The sequence below is a fragment of the Cygnus atratus genome, chromosome 11 (assembly GCF_013377495.2).
Source record: "Cygnus atratus isolate AKBS03 ecotype Queensland, Australia chromosome 11, CAtr_DNAZoo_HiC_assembly, whole genome shotgun sequence".
In the NCBI taxonomy this organism is placed as follows: Eukaryota; Metazoa; Chordata; class Aves; order Anseriformes; family Anatidae; genus Cygnus; species Cygnus atratus.
Window position 1 is genome coordinate 8,265,098 of NC_066372.1, and position 21,989 is coordinate 8,287,086.

The following is a 21,989-nucleotide window of genomic DNA, read 5'->3' on the forward strand; positions in this document are numbered from 1 at the left end:
TTAAAATACTTAGCAAGAGACAGGACAACCTACATTTTTTGATGTTTGGCATTTAACAGTATGATTCAGCAGGTAATTCTGCTCCTCTTTCCAAACACTGCACTGTGGACTGAACTGGCAAATCCAATTTCAGATGATGTGCTTTGGCAACTAATGAGTTAAACCTTTTAAAGTTTTACTGCCATTTTATAATAGGTTTCCATTTGAATGGCTAAATGCAGAAATGTCACAGACATCTTTTACTTTATGGAATACTAAGTTCATAATTCCAGTTACATATTGTTATGCATGAATTAATATGTCATACTCTGAAATAAATGCAAATGGAACTACTGTATAGAATTCAGGCGAGTGTGTGTATGTTGATTTTTAATAAAAAAGTCAATAAGCTTCTTTTACTTAATACTTCAGGCTTAGTGCGATAGTTGTTCTACCGCATTAGTCATTCCACCACAATATCTTTTTCAGCTAGGCTTAGAGGCATGGTATAAAGCAGCAGATAAAACGTCAATCTTACCACGGAATGAATTGGAAAGCTTGTTAAATTACTGATGAAAAACAAAAAAGTCAACTCTTTTCTTTCCTCAAAAATCTCTTCTACCACATCCAACTTTATATACCTTGCTGTCTTTCATCCCAGCCAAGTGTTGGATTGCTCCAGATATTCCCACGGCAATATAAAGTTCCTAGAAGAAAACAAAAAAGAGATTTTTGGTACCCACAGCATAGTTTCAGTAAGCTCTCACAAACCTTACTCAAGATTAATTACATACAATAGTTTTTACACGAGAGTAATTTTCAATATTAAAGGCAGCTCACGATTGGTTCCCTTTCCCACTTTTGGATGCAATGCAGCTGTAAAAGGAGAATCCCAAAGGAACGTCTGCCAAAGACAGATGAGAAAAATGGGGATCTGCATCAAACATAAGACATTGCTCGGCTACAGGATAGGGCAATCAGTGCTACCCATAACCCAGGAGATTCCCAAAACAACTATTAAGCAAGATAACCTATAACCACATAAATGCAGTTCCTGAAGAGAAAAAACAAGGCTCTTTTGCCTGAGGACTCCCTCCATGATTCTCCTAAAATAAGACAATGCACAAAGCTGAAATATGGGTGTTTACACCATTAATAAAATTTTTCTATCTGGCAGAATAAAATACTTCAGACACTGGGGGCTGTAAGTGCAATTTCCACTTGTAGTGATAGTTTCTATTACTTACCCCAAACCTCAACGTACACATGCCCTAATGCTTTTCTTCCCCTGTTCACTATCAACGCCTATACCAGATGAGTAAAGAAGTACTTTCCAGTTAGGCACCACCATGCAATAGAATCGTTACACTTCAGGACTGCCAACCCAGCATATCCAAAGAGACTTGCATTCCAAATACAGGAAAAGTAAAGCGTTCTATATCGATGGTCTTAATTTGTAGTAAAAAAGCAGTTTTCCCCCTTAGGCTAAAAGTTACCCAGGCTATAACCTATCCAAAACCAAGTATATTTTCAACTCGGTGGCAGCTTTCCCACCACCACCATTTCAAGTAACAGTCAAACCTGCACTGTTCACCTACCTAATTTTACAAAAGAAAAAATAAAGGAATTACTTCTCACTAAATCCATCGTAAAAGCAGCAACTGGAACACACAAAAGTAGCTAGGGGATCATCTGTTAAAAACAATTACAAGGTTGTATTTATACATACTTCGAAAAGATGCAACCTTAAATACTAGCAGAAGTTCTTTTTCAAAAATGCCACAGTTAGTCCCCATTTAAGCACGTGCAAATCTACATCAAGAAATTAAAATGATCTCATCACTGTGCAACTGAAGATGCACATTCCAGCTAAGTGGCTTTTAACACAACAGAACAAAGCGCAGCACAGCTGTAGAACAGGGACGGACTACAGAATAGGCTGGCAAATGAAGGTGTTCAAATACAGAGAAATTGCAGACTACATCTTCCATATAGGCCTGATAGTCATCATATCAATTCCAGAAAACAGACTATTGCTTTCTGATGTTTCTACAGCTACAGATTTCACCTATTATGTTGGCTTTTAAATACGAACAGTGAAATATGAATGAAGAATATTCTATACATTTTTAGAAAATCTATCTCCTGTAATAACTAAATGGAAGGGTAACAGAGCAGGAACGAAGCATTTTGTATTAAATTGGCTTGCTTTGAAATTGAAACGCAGAATCTAGTCTGCATATTTGCACAAAACCACACAGCTGTTGAAGATACCCAAAAATTTCTTAGTCTCAGTTGCTTTTCAGTGTGTAGATTAGCACTGGAGATCAACCCATTTCAACCACAGCTGCAATGTAATATAATATGTACGTATAAGATCTCGTAGTAAGAATGAAATATTTTATTTATACCATATAAAAGAACAGATGTTACAGAAGACATTATTCTAACATCCTATAATCTTTAATACAAGCTCTTTTTAAAAACGCATTACTGTGATTTGATTTTTTAGAGCAATTCATTAAGTGCCAGTCATCTAGACTACCAGATACTATTATCGCTCTGTTTAACAACATAAAGTTCAGTCTTTGGAAAGAATCTAGCTAACCAGGAGCCAGAACCCTTCACATATATTCTACTAAAATATCTGGGAAAGACAAGGGTGTTTTATTAAAAGGACATCTATAAACCACCAGTTTGTCTAAAAAGCCTTCATTATGCTTTTAAGCCGTGCCCTTCTACGTCACAGGCTTTTGGCTCTCTAGTGAAAATAACTGCTCCGTTCACTAGCTTCTAACACTTCACAGAATCACAGAATTGTAGGGGTTGGAAGGGACCTCAAGAAATCATTGGGTCCAACCCCCCTGCCAAAGCAGGTTCCCTAGAGCAGGTTGCCCAGGTAGGCGTCCAGACGGGCCTTGAATATCTCCAGAAAAGGAGACTCCACAACCTCCCTGGGCAGCCTGTTCCAGTGCTCCATCACCCTCACCGTGAAGAATTTCTTTCGCATGTTGGTGTGGAACTTCCTGTGCTCCATTTTGTGGCCATTGCCCCTTGTCCTGTCCTCACAAACCACTGAAAAGAGGTTGGCCAAATCCCTCTGTCTCCCACACTTAAGATACTTGTAAACATTGATAAGATCCCCTCTCAGTCTTCTCTTCTCAAGGCTGAACAGACCCAGGTCTCTCAGCCTTTCCTCAGAGGGAAGATGCTCCAGGCCCGTATCATCTTTGTGGCCCCCCGCTGTACTCTTTCCAGGAGATCCCTGCCTTTTTTGTACCAGGGAGCCCAGAACTGGACACAGTACTCCAGGTGAGGCCTGACCGGGGCAGAGTAGAGGGGGAGGATCACCTCCTCTGACCTGCTGGCCACGCTCCTTTTTACGCATGCCAGGATCCCATTAGCCTTCTTGGTCACCAGGGCACACTGCTGGCTCATGGTCAACCTGTCGTCCACCAGGACCCCCGGGTTCTTCTCCGCAGAGCTCCTCTCCAGCAGGTCATCCCGCAGCCTGTACTGATACATGCGGTTGTTCCTTCCCAGGTGCAGGACTCTACACTTGCTGTTGTTAAACCTCATTTGGTTACTTCCTGCCCAGCTCCCCAGCCTGTCCAGGTCTCGCTGAATGGCAGCACAGCCTTCTGGCATGTCGGCCACTTCTCCCAGCTTTGTATCATCAGGTACTTGCTGAGGGCAGACACTATTCCCTCAATCAAGGTTGTCGATGAAGATGTTGAACAAGACCGGACCCAGCACCGACCCCTGGAGAACATCGCTAGTCACAGGTCTCCAGCCAGACTCTGCGCCACCGATCACCACCCTCTGAGCTTGGCCAGTCAGCCAGTTCTCAACCCACCTTACTGTCTCTACTTACAGTAGATCACTTCCAGTACTGTTTACACACAAATAATGCATATGATGGTATGCTTCCTATCAGTAGTCTGATACTGCAAAAGATATCTGATTGCTTAAATCTTAGTTTAAATCTATTCTACTATTTAAATATGTTCTACTATTATTATTTAGTAAGGGGGAAACAAAGGACACACAAGAACTGAATGATAAGGATTCGGGACTGTTCAGTGCTCTCTAAGGAGAGAATTCAACTCCTCGTTTTCAGGGCTTGTCTGTGTAGGAGACTCATGCCAAGAACAAAACCAGCACAAGTAGAATCTGGATCACACCTCTCAGGTTCCAACAAAGATGGCTTTACACGAACACCTGCTTTTTGGACCCTTGGAAGCTGCTCTAATTACTGCTGTCACATGGCTGGTGCACAGCCCACAATTAGAGGCATTTACGGCAGAGTTCAGTATGTGGAGTGGCATTTATCAACTCCCTGGTGCTTGCACACAGGCCAGTTATCACTGAAGAGCTGCTGCAAGCACTGTGCCACACAAGCATGGCATAACAAAACAGCAAACAGATTCTGTATCAAGGGGTTCACTGCACTGTTTGAGATGAGATGAAACCCCAAAAGTAATTTAAGTGGAGAAAAAGGAAAATCACAGTTTTGGTGGTATGAGGGCATGGCATGAAATCAGAGAGTTGTCTTCCCTCACACTAACTTAATTTTGCACAGAAAATATTTATTATACATGTCACCACCATGCCACAAATCTTACTTTGTAGGAACTGGATAGCAGACAGACGACTGAGAAAAGAGCTAATGGTAAGAAAGAGCAGAATGATGGAAAGAAGCAGCATAGGAAGTTGAACAGACCAAACAGCCTAAGAGGGGATGAAGCAGAGGGCAGGCAGGCACAATCAGGAAATACTTACATTACAGATGCACTACTGCAGAAAGGGCTTGGTACGTCAGTAATGGGACCACGTGAAGGCAGAAGCATCAGCACGTAACATACCCATTAAGCTTCTCACACAGGCTACAGCAGCAGACAAAGCTGATTCTGCCAGTAAACCGGCACACAGCAACAGAATTATAATTTGTCCTGCCGCATAGCATCCTACAGGACACCAGTGGGAGCCAGGGTCCCAAGTGAGACCTCAAATCTTGTAAGCACAGATTTACATCAGAACAACCGTAAGGAGAAATACAACTCCAAGCCTCAAATGTTTCATATTAAAAGGAAATATTCCAAATCAAGAATGCTACTTCTCATTTGCTATGTAAAGTATTCATCTAAGGATTGCAGTTTTTTTCCACAGCCTTTTAAAAACATGACCCCGGCATGCCTTGGAGGGAGAGTCACTGTATGCTAATCATCTAAATGAAATAATTCCTCTTAGTCATCCTCTAAACTGCCATTTCTGATTTAAAGGTACCCAACATACACATTGGCATGTACAGAAAGTCCATGAGATTTCATGTACGTGAGTTTGCACAACTGGCTCCAGAATCCACAGAGCCACTTACACACTGTTTGGATAAACATCACCAGAGTGCTCTATGTGGATGATTATAATTACCAACACACCAATGAAGTTTTTTTCCTATGCATACTGATTCTTCCAACTATTTATAATTGCTGGCATATAATATTGCTTCATTTTTTCTTAGGTGAATATTTTTTAAATGCCTTAGGCTGCCTTGGGGCAGTTAAAGCTACATGTGAGTAAGAGAATAACAAGAACAGTTTTTAGTTGTAACTTACAGTGATTTCGAATGCTGTGGAGCTCTATTGTGCATCTTTCACTGGTGCAATGCAAGATGAGGCAGTTACTTTGCAAGAGTGCTGTCAGCTACTATCTATTTTCATGCCAACTTTTAAATTGCACTGAAAACCTTCAGTGTACATCAGTTCATCCCCCTACCAGTGGCATGCACTTAAACATGCTAGTTTGAGCAAGTCCTTTGGCACGTGTCCTCTTTTCAAAGGCAGCTCAGACATTTTATTTTCTTTGCAAGAGTGAAAGGACAATGGAATTAGAAAGAAATTGTTTTAATGGGAATTGCTTCATACAAGAGATTCCTTCCAATTACAAACTATTAACCCAATAAAGTATGTTCTGGCTTGATGCAAGTTCTTATATATTGCACTGTATATCAAACAATTATCCAGCATGTACTACTCAGCGACGCTGTCAAGTACTTTCCATTCAAGAAGTACATGTCACTAAACTGCATCCCAACTACAGTTTCTTTTTCATTGTAAGTACCTTTGATGAGACAAGCTATGTAATTACTCTTAAGCATGGTTAGGTTGTCTGCTGGAGTGTGGGGCCATACAGCAATTTCTTTTTGCTCTCTAGAGAAAAGCACATCAATTGCTTTCAGCTAAATGCACTCACATATGAATATTTTAGTACAATTTAATGTTTCTGCACCAACCCCCAAGGAGCAGAGCATCAATTTGTGAACATAGTTTCCTTGGAGTTAAAAGCTACACTGGATAATGCGGGATGAAAGGGGTTGTCAATCCTTAGCTTTTTAGCAAGTCAGAGAAAGGTAGTCTGTAAAATTCAGTCCCAGCTGCATACAAAGTTTCCCACTATAAAGCTACTTTTCAACAGTAGCGAATTATCAGAGGAGATATTCCAAAAACAATTTCCCAAGCCCGGTCAGTGTTTGCAGCCTTATTCCCATCTGTGAGCTACCTAACAGCCTCAGCCATTTATACGATGAAAAGCGCACCTGCCGGCCTATTAATAAAACCCACAAATTTAATGCAGAAATAACACATTCTCACAAAGAAGCTAGCTGAAGGTGTGACAAATTAAGTAACATATCACATGTTTGAATACAGAAACTTTAGTTATCTCAATACTTTCTTCTATGGGTAAGAAATTCAGAAGTAATGAAGATCTTGTCATCAATAAGCAAGGAGAAGAACATTTTTCAAGTCATGGGTTACACTTCTCATGAACCAAAAGAAATTAATTAATTCTTTCTATTGTCAAAAATTCTAGATAAGAGTCAGAAACCAAAAAGAAAGATAAATACTGGAATAAAACACACCTTGTTTCCATTTCCCTGCACTTCCTCACAGGAGCAAAGGGAAACAAACCCTAGCGGATACACTGATTTGAGCAAGCAAACAATCCCTAAGAAAGTAACAGGAAGAAAACTGGAAAAAGAGTTCGTATCCATGTATCCACTCATGCTTTTTAAAGAGAGGAAATCCTGGCTAGGTGAGGTATTTGATTGCTTTGCCACCAAATAGAAACAGAGGAATAATGTTGATAATATTAAATTGCCCTTCACCTTTGGAGCTACTCCCAAAGCAAGGTGGTGACTATCAAATGCTTCAAGCCACTCACTGGGCTGAAAAGGACAGCCTAGTAAAACACTGGAGCAAATATGAGCTCAGAACGTGTCCCATCACCTTGTAAAACAAGTGGAGAAACAAGAGTTGCAGGCTCCTTGAAAGACCATTCTGCAGCTTCCAGGAACTCACTGCTAGGAAATGCTTTCCTGCTATTCAGCTTTCTTTTTCCCACTTGTACTTTCATCCCACTCCAGCATTTTCTACCTGATACAACACACTAACTCGTTCCTGTTCTTCCACAGCATTTGTGCCTTTCAGCCGTTTGAACCAACATCTCACACTTCAGCATCTTAGTTGAAGCTGCACCTCTTTAACATGCCTCTTTTCCCCTCATTAAGTCAATTCCTGCCAGTTGTAAATCTGCCTCCCATTTCCTGCAATCCATAACACCCAGGGAGAGCCTCTGGTATGAAACTGAAGCTTAAGCACTGAAGCTAAGTGGATCAGCACGTTTACTCCTGGTGATCACATCAGACCTACACTGACACTGAATTCCCACGTGCCTCCCCCACATGAGATTTCTCAGCATATGCAATATCCAAGCGCATCTGCCTTCTGTGCAATCAGATCACATTTCTAGCACAACCACCTAATCTGGCGACAATTATTACTACATCGTATATTTCCTAACTTCTGCCTTCCTGAGTTTTCCATCTCAGCTTCTTGTTACCTCTCTGCTGGAACAGTACGCTGTGCCCAACTTTGGAAGAAACAAGACAACTGCAATGGAACACCTAAAAGAATGAATGGAGTTCTGCCTGGCTAGAAGGACCCTCTGTAACACATCCTTCTCAGGAAGACAGCCTTGCAACATTGTGAATTACTTGTCTGGCCATGTCTTCCTTGTTGGCAGCTAGGAAAACCTATAAGGAAAGCTAAAGCCGTTACAGAACTGAACCCTGAAAAAACACTGACTTCAAACCCTGAAGAAATTAAACCAGAAGGATGCATTTCAGGAAGCAGAAGATCCTTCAAAAGGTCAGAAGATAACAAAACAGCCTGAAATGACACACGCTTTCTGGAAAGGGGAGAATTTGAGAGAGAGAGAATCCCAGCACGACCCCATCTTCAAAAGCTGAAGGGAGAACATAACCAGAAGAGGGCGCAAGGAAAACCTTGGGAGACCATGGGAAGAATTCTGGTGTCCACACATAGGCACCTAGTGGGACTGTAGACAGTGTAGGATTTCCCACCTGAATCCCAGATGCCACTCCATATGGACAAAGCCTCCAGGTCCCACACAGGAACTCCCAGCCCTGTAAATCTATTTCTTATATCCCAAATGGCTAAAATGGCATTAGGCACCTATTTATATAGATTCAGTCATCCCCTATGTGCCTCTTCCTCACAAATCTATACTGAGAAGGTCCCAAAAGAAAAAATACCAAAGATCCAGTCAAAAATAAACAAAATGCGTAAATCCCAACATGAATAAGAAGCTCATGGTTTAGAGATCCAAGGCTATTTTGAGAGTGTACATGTACTGCATAGAACTAATTCTCAATCAGAAAGAAAGGTGAAACTTGAACTCCTTAATTAACTCCATTCTTTCGTTACTTAAACCAAACAACCTGGAACTGTTTCCTGACTGGCAGTTTGTTCATGTATTAATACATCAGCATTTCAGCCAAGTTACCGTGGCCGTGAGGTTCTCACGTCCAGTGATACACTGGTGGAACTGCACTCTTAAAAACTGAAGTTTGTTATGGAATTACTGAAGGTCCAACGACCAAAATTACTCTTTCTTCACCAAATCCCCAACAGAAGGCATAAGGGAAGAAATAAGCACATCGTTTAGAAGAATACCTTCCTACCCAACGATCATCTCAGAAACGTTCCCCACACATTCACAGGCAAGAAGCAGCAGCAAAAGCACCTCCCTTCCTCCTAAATTCATAATTAACTCTTCTCCCTCCATAGTCTCAAAAATGACCCTGTTCCAGAGGCCTAGAAAAGCAATGCGTTCCAATCATCCACTGAGGCTCGGCGAGAGACTATTAATAGCAGAGTAAGAGCACACACTAAGATCCTTTTCCAGTGGAAACTAACAGCTGCATAGGACAGCAAGTATGTCTCAAACTCCAACTATTCCTTGCATCCAAGATTCTTATCCTGCTCAAATCCCACCTGCCCAGGAGGGCATACACCTTTTGAACTGGAATTCAAAGCTAACGACAAAACTCAGGACTCAGCTAATACAACAAACCAATGTACAAAGCTGTTTTGCAGTTCTCCAAAGAAAACATTATCTCTCTCTCTCTGAACTGGTGGTATCAACCATACCTCATAGGAAGAGGAAGCAGTCACTTTCTAGAGGATTGTTAAAATAGCCAGTATAATCTTAATCTGATGAGGAAAATTCAGTTCTACTTCTTCAAGTGAACTCTCTCTTCCACTGCACAGGACTGTATTCTCGGTAAAGAACCAAAATGACTGTGAACATTAGGAATGTGAAGGTAAGAATGTGCATCTTCAAGCCTTCTCCTCTTTAAAATACCTACCCTGCATGCTGAAAAATTAATTCGAGTCAGCAACTCCATGGGCTTAGTACCAATTCAATTTGTTCTTCCATTGCAATTAACATAAAATATTTTCTATCACATTTCTAACCCACCACGTGCTGTCCTTGCAGGTACTCCCAGATCCAGAACAAATATCCGAACAATTGGAAACAAGGGGTGTGCAGTTTGCAGTACACCAGATAACTCACTGCTCATTAAATATTCATTAATAAGGATGAGGGGAAATGAGAGAGTAATGCATCAAACTGTTGACAGAAGGATGTAGCACCATGCAATATTACCAGTTAGGATCATTTATTGACACAATAGTTAAATATTCATTAGTCAGCCAGGGAGGTTTCTGACGTGGTCCTATGATGTGGGTGTATATTCTTACAACTTTCACATGTTGCTATGAACCATCTGTGCTAAGTTTTTAGCACTATTTCTTCATCAAAAACTAGCCTTTTTTATGTCAACATAAACAGTTACATGCCTTTCCTTGACTCTGGAAAGAATGTTCATCACTGAGCCTTGAGACATAGAAACAAGAGATGAGCTGTTTTCAAATTAGCATTTCCCACTTCACTAATGGAAATTTGGGTAGTAAAGAGCTAAGGACAGTCAGTCTCACGCCCTTTCAAATGATGCAGTTAAATGACACTCAGTTTACTTTCCTGGTTTTCAAAGCTTTTGGTATGTGACAACCAACTTTGCCTTCTGTGGAACCTGCAATTTCCATATACGTTGCAGTTACATTTTCTGAGATAGCACTGATGTGATTAATTGCCAGTTTGCTGAGACCTACAGCAGCTATATATTCGACCTTATGCCTAGTGTGTGATCAAAAGAAAGTGTATTATATTTAAACACAAACATTCCCTTCGCAAAGAGAAAGTATTACACTGGGGACTATGGCTGGCCTGTGCTATTTCCAAAAAAATAACAATTATATTTTATGCCAAAACAAAGACATCACCAGAAAGAAGAGTTAATGTTGCATTTGTATTCTGTACCGCTTCACAATTTCCTTGCATAGCAAAGGTTAATATCACTGCTATCAAGATTTTGGAAGGACGCAATATGCAACCAGACAGACCTTAATTCTTATCAATAGGTTTTATATCTGTTCTTCAGATCCTGTTTAGTAACCCTGTTTAGACCCTAGTGATGGGTTATCGTATAGATTAACAGCTTAAACATTAGTGTGCCTAGAAATACCTCCATTTAGCTCTTCTGCAGGGCTGTCATCAGAAGGCCTCCTTCTTGATAAGGACTTAAAAAAGCAAACAAAACCAGCCAGCATCCCTGTTCACATTTCAAGATGAAAGAACTCATAGGCATAGAGTATCCTGTTCAAGAAAACCCAGGAGGCAGAACTGGCGACAGACTCCAGGAACCCCAAATTCCTGTCTTTAATACCTCCAAGTAATGCTCTCTCCTGCTGGACGTATTACCGCAAAAATAATGGTCATAGCTTGACTGGTTTGACACAGTCTCACTAAGACCTTAACAGGTAAAAAGTTGCCCTTCGGTGCCTTCTTCTGCCATACACACTCAGAGGTAACTGCTTACTGAATGGCCGCACACTTGCTCAAAGTGTGCATCTGATAGATTTCCGTGCCCACCCATGTTAGTCACTCGTGTCCTTGCTTGTTTCATCTCAAGACACACTAGTGTACGTTCTACCTCAACACTGAGATGAGCTCCATTTGTACCTCCTTATTTTACAAAAGCTCAAGTGTGCTTTCTCTGTCTATCGCTTTCCCCACATTTTCCCGGGTCGTAAGGAACAATGAAAAGTAGTCTCAAAAGCACCACCCCATCCCAGTCCAAAAAGATACATGAGGACAGAAATCAGTCCTCTGTGATATTCAGATGCATAGCAGAAAAGCAGTACAGCAGGTTTATTCCCCAACATTAAGACACTTACTAGAATATCTCCCTCTTGGTATTCCACTATACAGCAGCCAATCTGTAGATTACTCCTATCTTAAATTTCTTGCACTTTCATCCCACACAAATAATTGGCTTAGAATGTAATGCAACAATCCATTTACAGTTTACCAAAGCTTAAAAAGAAATCATCATCTAGCCTACCTGCAGAAAGAACATTTCCCAGAGACCAAGCCATGCGTCAGCATGATTTCAAGTTTACATTAGCAATGATACCTTTCAGCCTATCAATAACGGTTCTTAGAATGCTAAAAAAGATTCAGCACAAACAACTAGAAAAAAAAAATCCAGCATGTAAAACCTCTAACAAAACTGTCTGCAGAACACTTCCAATTGACCTGAAGTTGAGATTTATGTCACAGCTTGCTGCTACAGTTTTCAAATGCATATTCCAGTGACAATATCAAGCTGCACGTAAGATTTTCCTGTTAGGCTCAGTATTAAAACTTAGCTCATTTCTAAGCATTTGCTTTGAATGAACAAGTATGCTTGAAGACATCACAGTTCTTTTATGAAAGATATTTCCATACTTACTGGTGCTACTATTTTGCCCGTCTGTCCAACTTGCAGGTCATTAGGAACAAAGCCAGCATCAACAGCTGCACGGGAAGCTCCAACTAGTTGAAAGAAAATATTTCCAATGTTTTCTTTTAAAATATAAGCAAGCCAAATTTATACCACCATAAAAGCACATGTATTTTACTGAAGAGTCCCACACACTATGGGCACGTATTTAGAAACTTCCCTCTAAAAAGCTCTTATAGTAATCCCTCTCCATACCACTGGCTGAAACTTCCAAATACTAAGTGCTAATGCACTTCTTAAGCAACAGGAAATCCTTTCTCCCAGCACCAAAGGGCCATATATTTAAAACCAAGGATTTCAGTCTGGCATGTTTCCATTATTTTCTCTTGTTGCTTTGTCAAAAGAGGATTTTCCCATAAATGCCTTCCCATAACGTTCCACCAAGTTTGAACAGAACACATGTGCCACCTTATATTCTCGTTAAGCTCAGAAGTCAGGCATAGTAAAGAAAAATAACAAACTAAACTTGAAAATACCATATGGTCATTTAGCCAATGAAGCCACCAATTTAAAAACGAAGACATTCAGGTAAAGAATTTATTTATTATTACATGTAAAATCTAAAGCTAATGTAGTAAGAATCCTAGCACAAACAGCTCCTCCTCCTCCCCCAACCATTACTTAGAATATTTGGCTGAAACACTGTACACAGTCAGTTTTCTCCTGGTAAAGCAAAAGCATAGCAAGCAGAGAACCACTCACACCATAAGAACTGGTATTCTGTAAAGAAGCAATATATAAGAATGTATGAAGAAAACATCAGCACTTTAAAAGTGCTAAGCCCAGTTTTTTAATTTATACATTTACAATTTCACTTTCTGTTTGTGAGCTTGTATTCTGGAGATTTGAGGACAAGGAATAGGACAGTTTACCATTTTGCTTCAGACCCTGGAATTTAAATACAGTTGAACACCAGGACAAATCAAAACTTTATCCATGACTAAACTGACAGGATTTACAGAATTTGATAGAGATATGAAAACAAAAGACTTATGAACCGTACTGTTTTTCATGGGACCTTTTTAAAAATGTAATTACCAGGATTAAAAGGAGGAGGAAAACAAGTTTACCTGCAGCATGCAATTGATCTGCAAGATCATACAGCAACTTGAAATTTTCACCGCTCTTTAAGCCTCTTCCTTAAAAGTTCAGAAAAAAAAAGATGAAGAAAGAACACAATATGCTTTAAGATTTTTTATTGCATACATACACATTCTGTATTAGTACCTGCATTTGCAAAGGCAGAAATACACTCTCGCATAGGCTATTTTTGGATATATTATTAAACAGTGTTTAACATTTTGAGATTTAGATTTCATTTTTGAAGTAACTTATTTTGCATGTATAAACCAACACCACTCTGACTACTTTATTAGTACTATCAAGTTCCTACTCTAAAGCCAGGAAACTGGATTTTTGTGCTCCCTCTGCTGGCTTCAGGCAGAGTTTTAGGTACAAAAGTCTAGTGGGATAACAAAGGATTTTTATTTTTTAAGCTGTAAGCACACAGTAAAAATCACAGTCCATCACTTGATACCTGACCAGCAGAATACAAACATAACGATTTGTAAAATGACTGAAAACTGCCTATAATGATTAGCTGTAATTTTAAAAATGACAGATTTGCATCTAAAAATACTTCATATTTCTATAATTTTAAAGAGACTCACCACATATGATAACGTTCTTAAAAAACTTACTCGCGTATGTTAAACTTTCACATTTTGCCTCTTCATGATACACAGATGTTGGATGTCTTCCCACTGTCTCCTATGCCCCATTTCAGAATTACATCATAATCTATTTCAAAAATGTATCAAATTATAATATTTTGCTACAGATACTACTTAATCAAGATGTACCATTACTTAAATGCACCGTAACATATTTTTAATATTGTCTACTTACCACCTGATACAACTACTTTTGCACTGGTAAGCTCTGGTCGATCGCTTTTGGTCAACTTCTGCTCAATCCATTCAGATTGACCAACAGGCGGTGGAGGGGTTACTGTTTTAATCAGATTAAGAAAAACATCCACAAGAAAAAGCATAAAGCATGTACTTTCAACCTTGAGTTTAAACTTAATGCACAAGTTCATCCTAGAACTAATTCTACCACAAGATTTTAATACAACCCTACCTTATTAGTTGTGTTCACTTACTCTACAGTACAAGAAAACACACTTTTATAAACAGTTTCTTTTTTGTACATCAAGCTGCACTAAAGTGAAGGTCTGCTGTATGAGTAATGTATTGATACCAATCCAGCATAGTAAGTGTGGTCCTTTTCAAAGACAGGCAAACAAGCCAACCAAGGAGTGCAATGACAGTACAATACGCTAATCCTAAGTATCAAGTAGCATCTGTTTCCTAACTTCCACAGAAGTTGGGAAATAAAGGAAGGTTCAGGGGCACTTACTCAGCCTCACAGAAAAACACAAGGAGTGGGAACGTGACACGGGGGACACACAGCATATTAATAATGATTGCCTCTGCTGGATTTACAGCACTGTCATAAAAAGCCCCAAAGTGAAAAACAGTAGTGGTGATCAAACACTGGAACAGGTTGCCCAGAGTGGTTGTGGCCAGGAGACATTCAACACCCAGTTTGACAGAGTCCTGGGCAACCTGCTCCAGCTGACCCTGCTTGAGCAGTGGGGTTGGACTAGATGATCTCAAGAGGTCCTCTCCAAACTAAACAATTTTGTAGTTTTGAGACTGCAGATTTCTCTGTGATCATAGATACAGTGGCTTCATTAAAATAACAATTTAAACTGATTTAGGTAAAGCTAATATAAAACAATGATGGAGTGTTCTCAATCCAATTTAAACTGCTGCTAATTTAGCTCGACACTGTAATGACTTGTCTCAACCTAAATACGACAGATTAAACCAGAACTGTGGATTTCCAGACACTGTTACTTGTGCCCAATTCTGCTTTGAAAACCAACCTGGCTATTCAAACAGCTGTAACTTTAATGAAAAGTTTCAAGATTGCTGTGGCAGAGGTTTAAGCAGCGAGTGAAACAGGCACAGATTTCTGCACAGACAAATAATCTCAATTTCTGGTCAAAGAGAAAGTAGCGAGTGAGATGATAATCCATATCTTCCCTTACCATGCATCAAATGAAATGGAAGTACCCATATAAAAAGCATAAAGCTAAGATTACAAAATCATTATCAGTTTGCTTTGACAAATGCTCCTGTGAAACATCAGCCTGCAGCGAGCCAAACTAACTCTATCACATGAAATGAGGAAATATCAGAACAAATGCTCACCTTTTTCTACACTGGCACTACCACCACTTGTTGGTGCAGCCTCAAAAGAAGTTCCCCGTACAGAAAACACTTTAACCGCTTCATCACATTGGACGGTGCAAATGACATTTCCTAAAAAGAAAGGATCACACTGTTTTTACAGAAGACAATATCACACACACTAATGTAAAGTTATATCCCCAAATTAATGTTTCAGATGATCAAAACTGAAAACCTAGGCACTTAATATACGTACATATCCAGTATTTTAATTTACTTTTTATCTCTATGTTTCTTCATTATAACAATTCCCTTGTTTTAAAGGGATGTAATGCATTCAAATAATCCCTTACTTTTTTTTTTTTTTTTTTTTTTTACATTTCAGAAGGAATAAAAACGCTTCGTAAGCATCATTCTTAAACATAAAAAGATGCTATAATTCAAAGTTGATCTTTTACCGTTTCATGACTTCATCAGAACAGAAGACAATGAGGTCTGCTCCAAGTACCTGTGGGTTTGTGTTTCTTCTCAATTGTCTTAACTATATAAGGTATTTATTTCACAGCAAAGGCTACAGGGAAGACTAAACAGAAAAAATGCTGCAACACCAGCTATTTGTAAACAAAGTCATCTTGAAACTGTGAATTAATGGGAAGCAGCTTAAAAATGCAACACAAAAATCACATACTGGTAACGTAACTCAAAATAAAATACCACCTTGGTACACGTGGTATGATCTTGTACAGTAAAATTAAGAAACAAGCTAAATTAAAACATAGGGTCATACAAGCTTTAGAGAAACAAGACTGAAAAAAGAATTACAAATCATGACAATTTAATGCTATAAATAATCAGTTTAACGTCTTCATAATTAGGAAAAATAACCCTGTGATATCTTAAATCAGAACTAATGGCAGCCATATTAAATAAAGTTGGACAATTGACTTAATGTTTTACATTTTACAGAATTGGGTCAGAAGTACACTGAACAAAGAAATGGAATATATATAAAGGAGAATATCAAATTCTATTCATTTAAGTGAAAGACCCAGTTTCTAACTAAAATCATACAGTACCAAAGGTACTGGTATTACTTGGATTCTCACATATGGAGCACTGCATTCATCCCCACATTTGATTTTCATGAACCTCTGTATTTCAGACTGTAAAGTGAAAATTCCTGATATATTCCAAGGCAGGACTCAAAAAAACAGTTACCAGCATTGGGTCCTTCTTTGCACAAGCACCACGTACCTTTTGTGATTACTCACCTGCATAGATAGTTCTCACAAAAGTGTCTGGTGACTGAATCTCAATGATGTCAGAAATAGGGGCAACATCAAGTTTAGCAGCCACTCTGGGAATAAGATTCTAAAAGTTAGAGACGAAGAGTTAGCAAAGTAAATGATGGAATCTGCAAACTGAACATGAGGAAACGTAAAGGAAATAAGGTTAAATCCCCATGTTAAGTAAAGAAACATTTGCTGGCCTAATTTTAACTTCATAGAGTGCTGTCTCTGAGTAAAAAGGCGCATGCGACTCCAAGATTACTGCATGACTACTCGCGTAGCTTTAGCAGCCAAATAAAAACCCAGTATTGTAATAACATTATAAATTTTATGAACCTTACAGTAAGTAAACCCTTAATTCAATATCTTAAATTAGGAGGCTTATTTGCTTCAATAGTTTAAAACTATAGATGCAATTTACTCAGAAAATTGACAATTATGGATTGCTGAGTTCTTGTAACAGCACTTCAAAAGAAAAAAAAAAGCATTTTGGAAGCTATTTATCAGAGACAACAAGAGGAAAAAAACATTACTCTCCCCCCAAAAAACAAAAATGTATTCTTTTAAAATTAATATATATATACACTCCTACTCTGAAATTGACTCCAGAAAATTATTTGGCACCTTTGGGAATGGGAAGGAGGATAACAAGAGCAACATTAGGCATTAAGAAACTAAGGACAGCAAGAGCTTTACTTGCTTTTTCTCCCCCTCCTATCTGGTACAACACAAAGAGCTCCGACATCTTTACTCGCATTAAGCAGCGTATAACTATGACAACAGTCATTGATTCACTCCTCTAGAAAAGCACTACTCAGTGATGGAAGCATACCCATCACTGATATTAACCTTTACTAAGACACTGCAGATCAAAAATAAGTGAAAAATAGAGGAAAAAAATAAGAATAAGACTTAAGGCATGTAAAGATTTCTCGTAGCAAAATTACAAGTATGTGAATTGATATTGACTGGAATCAAAAATAGTCAGATGGAAGGCTGATAGCACCGTTCATTCCACATTGGCAAGATTTCTAAAATATTCTTTTTCCCTAATTTAGCTACACTACAACATTGACCAGATTGTTAGTACTAGGGCTCTCTTAAGTACGTACCTGCTAAAAAGTACTGATTTATTTTTTTTTCCCAGAAAGATCTTCGGTAGAACTTGGATCTGTGTTTTTAGGTATTTACAGACATTTCAATCTACATGACAGATGCAATTCCTCCCTGCAAAAGCATTTGCTACCAATAGGTCTACACGCCTTCCTATCAACATGGAAATCACAGAACAATCTTGATAGCACTAAAAGTAGAACAAGAGTCACCAAAAAATGTTTAATAGGTTTTCATCTCTATTTACTGCATTTTTCCTTAAAATTTTCATAATACTTTCAGATCTCTTAGTGTTATTTGGTGTTACACATTTTATACATCCTGCCTTATGCACGTAGGACTAGCTGGCTACTGCTTCTGCACTGCTCCTTTGTCCAAGTCAGCCCATAATAAAACTCAGAAGTGAATCAGTGTTTCTAGCTAATGACTTAAATTCACTACTTTAACATTTCTTGAAAACTCCAAATTGTCCATGGCTGATCTGAAAGCCCTCTCTCAGGTATTTGATCTACACTCATACCTATAAAAGAACCTCTGTCTCTTTTCCACAAGAAATTTTTGATACGCTTTGATCTACTTACCTTCCCAAAGGCAGATGCTCCAGCGCAAATATGGGTGTAATTAAATTGTTTCTGAGTTGCCAAAACCAAGGGAGTCAGCTCCTCTGAGAATAAATAGATATTGCTGAAAATTTACAACTATTTTATCTTCATCCAGAAATATAAATACCACTTCTTTTGTCAATAGATAAAAACAAGTCTCACCTGCTAGAAATCCCTTGTATACATCATGCTGAGCCACGAGAACTTTTGCAACACCCTGCACTTTGCTGAGTTCTTGCACTACCTGTGGTTACAAACAAATTATTACTAGTTTATATTATAACAGCACATGGAGCCTCCAACTGCACTTAGAGCTCCGTGGTGGCCAGCACCATAAACAAATAGCAGGAGACAGTCCCTACTGCAAATTGCTCACAGACCATAGCTTACTTAAAACTGGAACACATGAGCAAGTGTATTTCAAAATCGGAACAAACCTTACAGAATGAGATGCGGATCTGACTCACAGCACAGTGCCATACAGGGTAGTGCAAAGGCATTTTTTGAGTAAGAAAACTAGAAAGCAAATCAAACCTGGAAAAGTTTGTCCTCTGTGTGCAAGACTACACAATGATTTCAAGTTTTATTATAACAGCCAATAACAATCTCACTCAAAGATTATTACTCAGTATTCCAAATATAACCATCAAGAAAACAATCCTACTTTCTTTACATCAGTCAATATCTACAACACAAGAATACAATGCAAATAAAACTGTACAGCGATGTTATGATCTTTGTCCAAACGTTAGGGGCAATCCTTTGTTTGCAGCTGACTCTGCCTACTGATGCAATGTATATTTTCAACACTGTATTTATGCATTTTTTTCCCTTTAAATTTGCAGAAGTGAAGTTTGAATGATAAAAGGGTTATTGCAGATCAGAGGCAAGAGGACTGACAGCGATGTCTGGAGGCCACATGCATTGTCCTAGAACTAACATAGTTTTACTGAGTTTGCTGAGAATCAGTTTTACCCTTACAAATTACCAGAAGGAAACAAACAAATATTCCATAATAGCTGCTACAGAATAGTCTTTTGTCCTACTAATACAGATTCTTACAAAGCAGCTTAAAAAGAGAAAAAAAACACTTCATTTTCTGTGAAGAACTTTTTCCCAGCATGACATACACTGCCAAACAGACACCATACAGTTACCATTAAAAAACAAATAAATGAAACATTCCCAATCATTGTTCTACTATACAAGTGCCAAAGAATAAGGAAATCCAAAGGCAGGAGTATAAGGTGTGGTGTTTTTGTTTTGTTTCTTGATCTAGATAAGTATTTGCTTTCAGTATCAACACTGGGTCTCAGTTGCAAATTAGTCTTCAATAACCAGAGAGGTTTCCCCAGCTACTTGTGAATTAGCTGCAATGAATGAATGGGCCTCCTGCACGAGACTGTATGTGCCACTTTCAGAATAACAAGTCATAAACAATAAGCTAGTATAAAAAATACTAAGCATAATTATTGTTACTTTTCCTGTTCACACAAGATGACATCATACTGGAAGAAGAGTGTCACTAATGTACTAACAGTACACTGCCTCTAGATTTTGCACATAACACTTAAACTAACAATACAATAGCTAACAGAGTTAACTCTAACTTTAGACATACGATAAAGTCAAGAAACACTAATTTCAGATTTTCAGGTTGCAAATGCACTCTCGCTATGCTACTAGTAGCTGACTAGTAAAAGCAAGACACTCAGAAGCTCCACCCGTCGCGGTGCTGTTTCATTTTCGCTCATGTCTGTTTGCACGGAACAAGTTTTTTTCTTCCAAATTCTCAGCACCGCAGTATTTATTTTTCAAACATTACAGTGAAATTGAAATGTTGTTTTAAAAGTTAATTGCCATTTAGTCTTGTAAAAACTTGCTTTCTTAACTTGTAGCAGCTTATACTGATACTCTCCCTTGTGAAATCAAAACTACCCCCACATTTCCACTTCAGATGAGAAACAGCTCAAGAGCAGGACATTTCCTGCAGATTAGCAATTCATGGCACAGTTCCTCTTCACTAGAGATTATTTTTCAAGCTAGCCAACATGCTACTATGTATCATTTCACCGCATTCATTACTTCATTCACATGAAAATAGCATTTCCTACCTTGTCACAGCTGGTACCAGCTACCAAACAAGAAACTTCACCTCCAAGACGTTTTGCCGCAGTGACGGCATTTAGTGTAACGGGTGTAAGAGTCTCATTGTTGTGTTCTGCTATGACCAACGTACTCTGAAACCGCTGGAGCAGTGATGCCTTTAAAGAAAGAGAGAAGAGAGAGAGGAGTTCGACACTTAGCATTTAAGTAAAAAACCTTCCTTAAGAGAATCCAACAATTCACAGAAAATTATAAATGGTGCAACCTGTATACTGGTGCTGTCAATCAAAACAGACTAAATCTAGATAATATTTATTAAGTAAGCAAAATACTTAGCATTTAATTTTTTTTAAAGTATAAACTTGTTTGACTTCAGCATACCACTTTTAAGCAACTAAAACCTTCACAGGAAAATACTGAACAATATTAAGAAGAAAATTTTAATAAATCACATGTAAAATCAGTTGATCAACCGAACTAAGCACCTTAAAGAGTGAATTTAATTTAACGTGAAGGTAATATTAAGATTTCAGGTGTTTGTGGACTGAAATGCACATGGAGATTTGACAAGCAAGCCTAAGACCCCAGGAAACCAGGGGCAGGAATTAAGTAGTTACGTGTTTTTGGTTTTTTATTTTATTTATTTATTTATTTTCCCATATGTTTTAGCCAAAATCTTGCTACGGAACTCATTTTTTTCAATTAGTTATCTGTAACAGCAAAACTGTATGTAGGAGCATGAAGACAGATAAGTAGTCCGGGCTCCCAGTATGAAAACACACTAATAGAGCCTGTTAAACAGCATCAGGTTCGACTGGATGATAATCTATTTTCCTTGAAAACATTTGACACTTTTGTCCACTCAGTCTACACCACCACGATGTAATGGTGCTCAAATAATCATTTTCATCAATTCACCATCCACACTGACTTCAGCTTCTAAGGCAAGAAAAGAAAAAAATAGACAAACCAAAAAAAAAATCAAACCACAACATTCTGAGCTCTGAGACTTCCCTCGCTAATTTTCAGGTGAACCAGGAAAACAGGTTATTCCTCCAAGACTAATACTAGGGTTGGGAAAAGGCTAGGGGTAGGGAGGGGAAAATTAATCTTCAAGTTTCTGTTTTTCATACATGAAGCCTAAATGAAAACTCCAGTTATGATCACCGTAATACGGAAAGCAAAATATATTTATTAATATATAATAAATATTAATATTAATATTAAATATTCTTATTAAATATTATTATTAATATTAATATTAAAAGTATTAATATATTTATTAATGTGACAAGGCACAAATACTAACAAAATGCTAAAGAATGCACAGCCAAATGCTACTTTAAACATACATTCTGAGCCCATCTTC

General features: G+C 38.4%; 1 protein-coding gene across 1 annotated transcript in view; it reads right to left on the minus strand.

Annotated features, from left to right (window-relative positions):
- The window catches only part of ETFA (electron transfer flavoprotein subunit alpha), a 32,379-nt gene that overhangs the window by 4,589 nt on the left and 5,801 nt on the right, over nucleotides 1-21,989 (minus strand). The window contains exons 2-10 of the mRNA XM_035553772.2: nucleotides 20,629-20,778; nucleotides 18,677-18,758; nucleotides 18,494-18,576; nucleotides 16,782-16,881; nucleotides 15,532-15,642; nucleotides 14,159-14,260; nucleotides 13,321-13,389; nucleotides 12,200-12,282; nucleotides 621-686 (exon numbers count right to left, since the gene is read on the minus strand). Coding sequence (XP_035409665.1) covers nucleotides 621-686; nucleotides 12,200-12,282; nucleotides 13,321-13,389; nucleotides 14,159-14,260; nucleotides 15,532-15,642; nucleotides 16,782-16,881; nucleotides 18,494-18,576; nucleotides 18,677-18,758; nucleotides 20,629-20,778 — 846 coding nt within the window. The remainder of the gene's footprint in view (nucleotides 1-620; nucleotides 687-12,199; nucleotides 12,283-13,320; nucleotides 13,390-14,158; nucleotides 14,261-15,531; nucleotides 15,643-16,781; nucleotides 16,882-18,493; nucleotides 18,577-18,676; nucleotides 18,759-20,628; nucleotides 20,779-21,989) is intronic.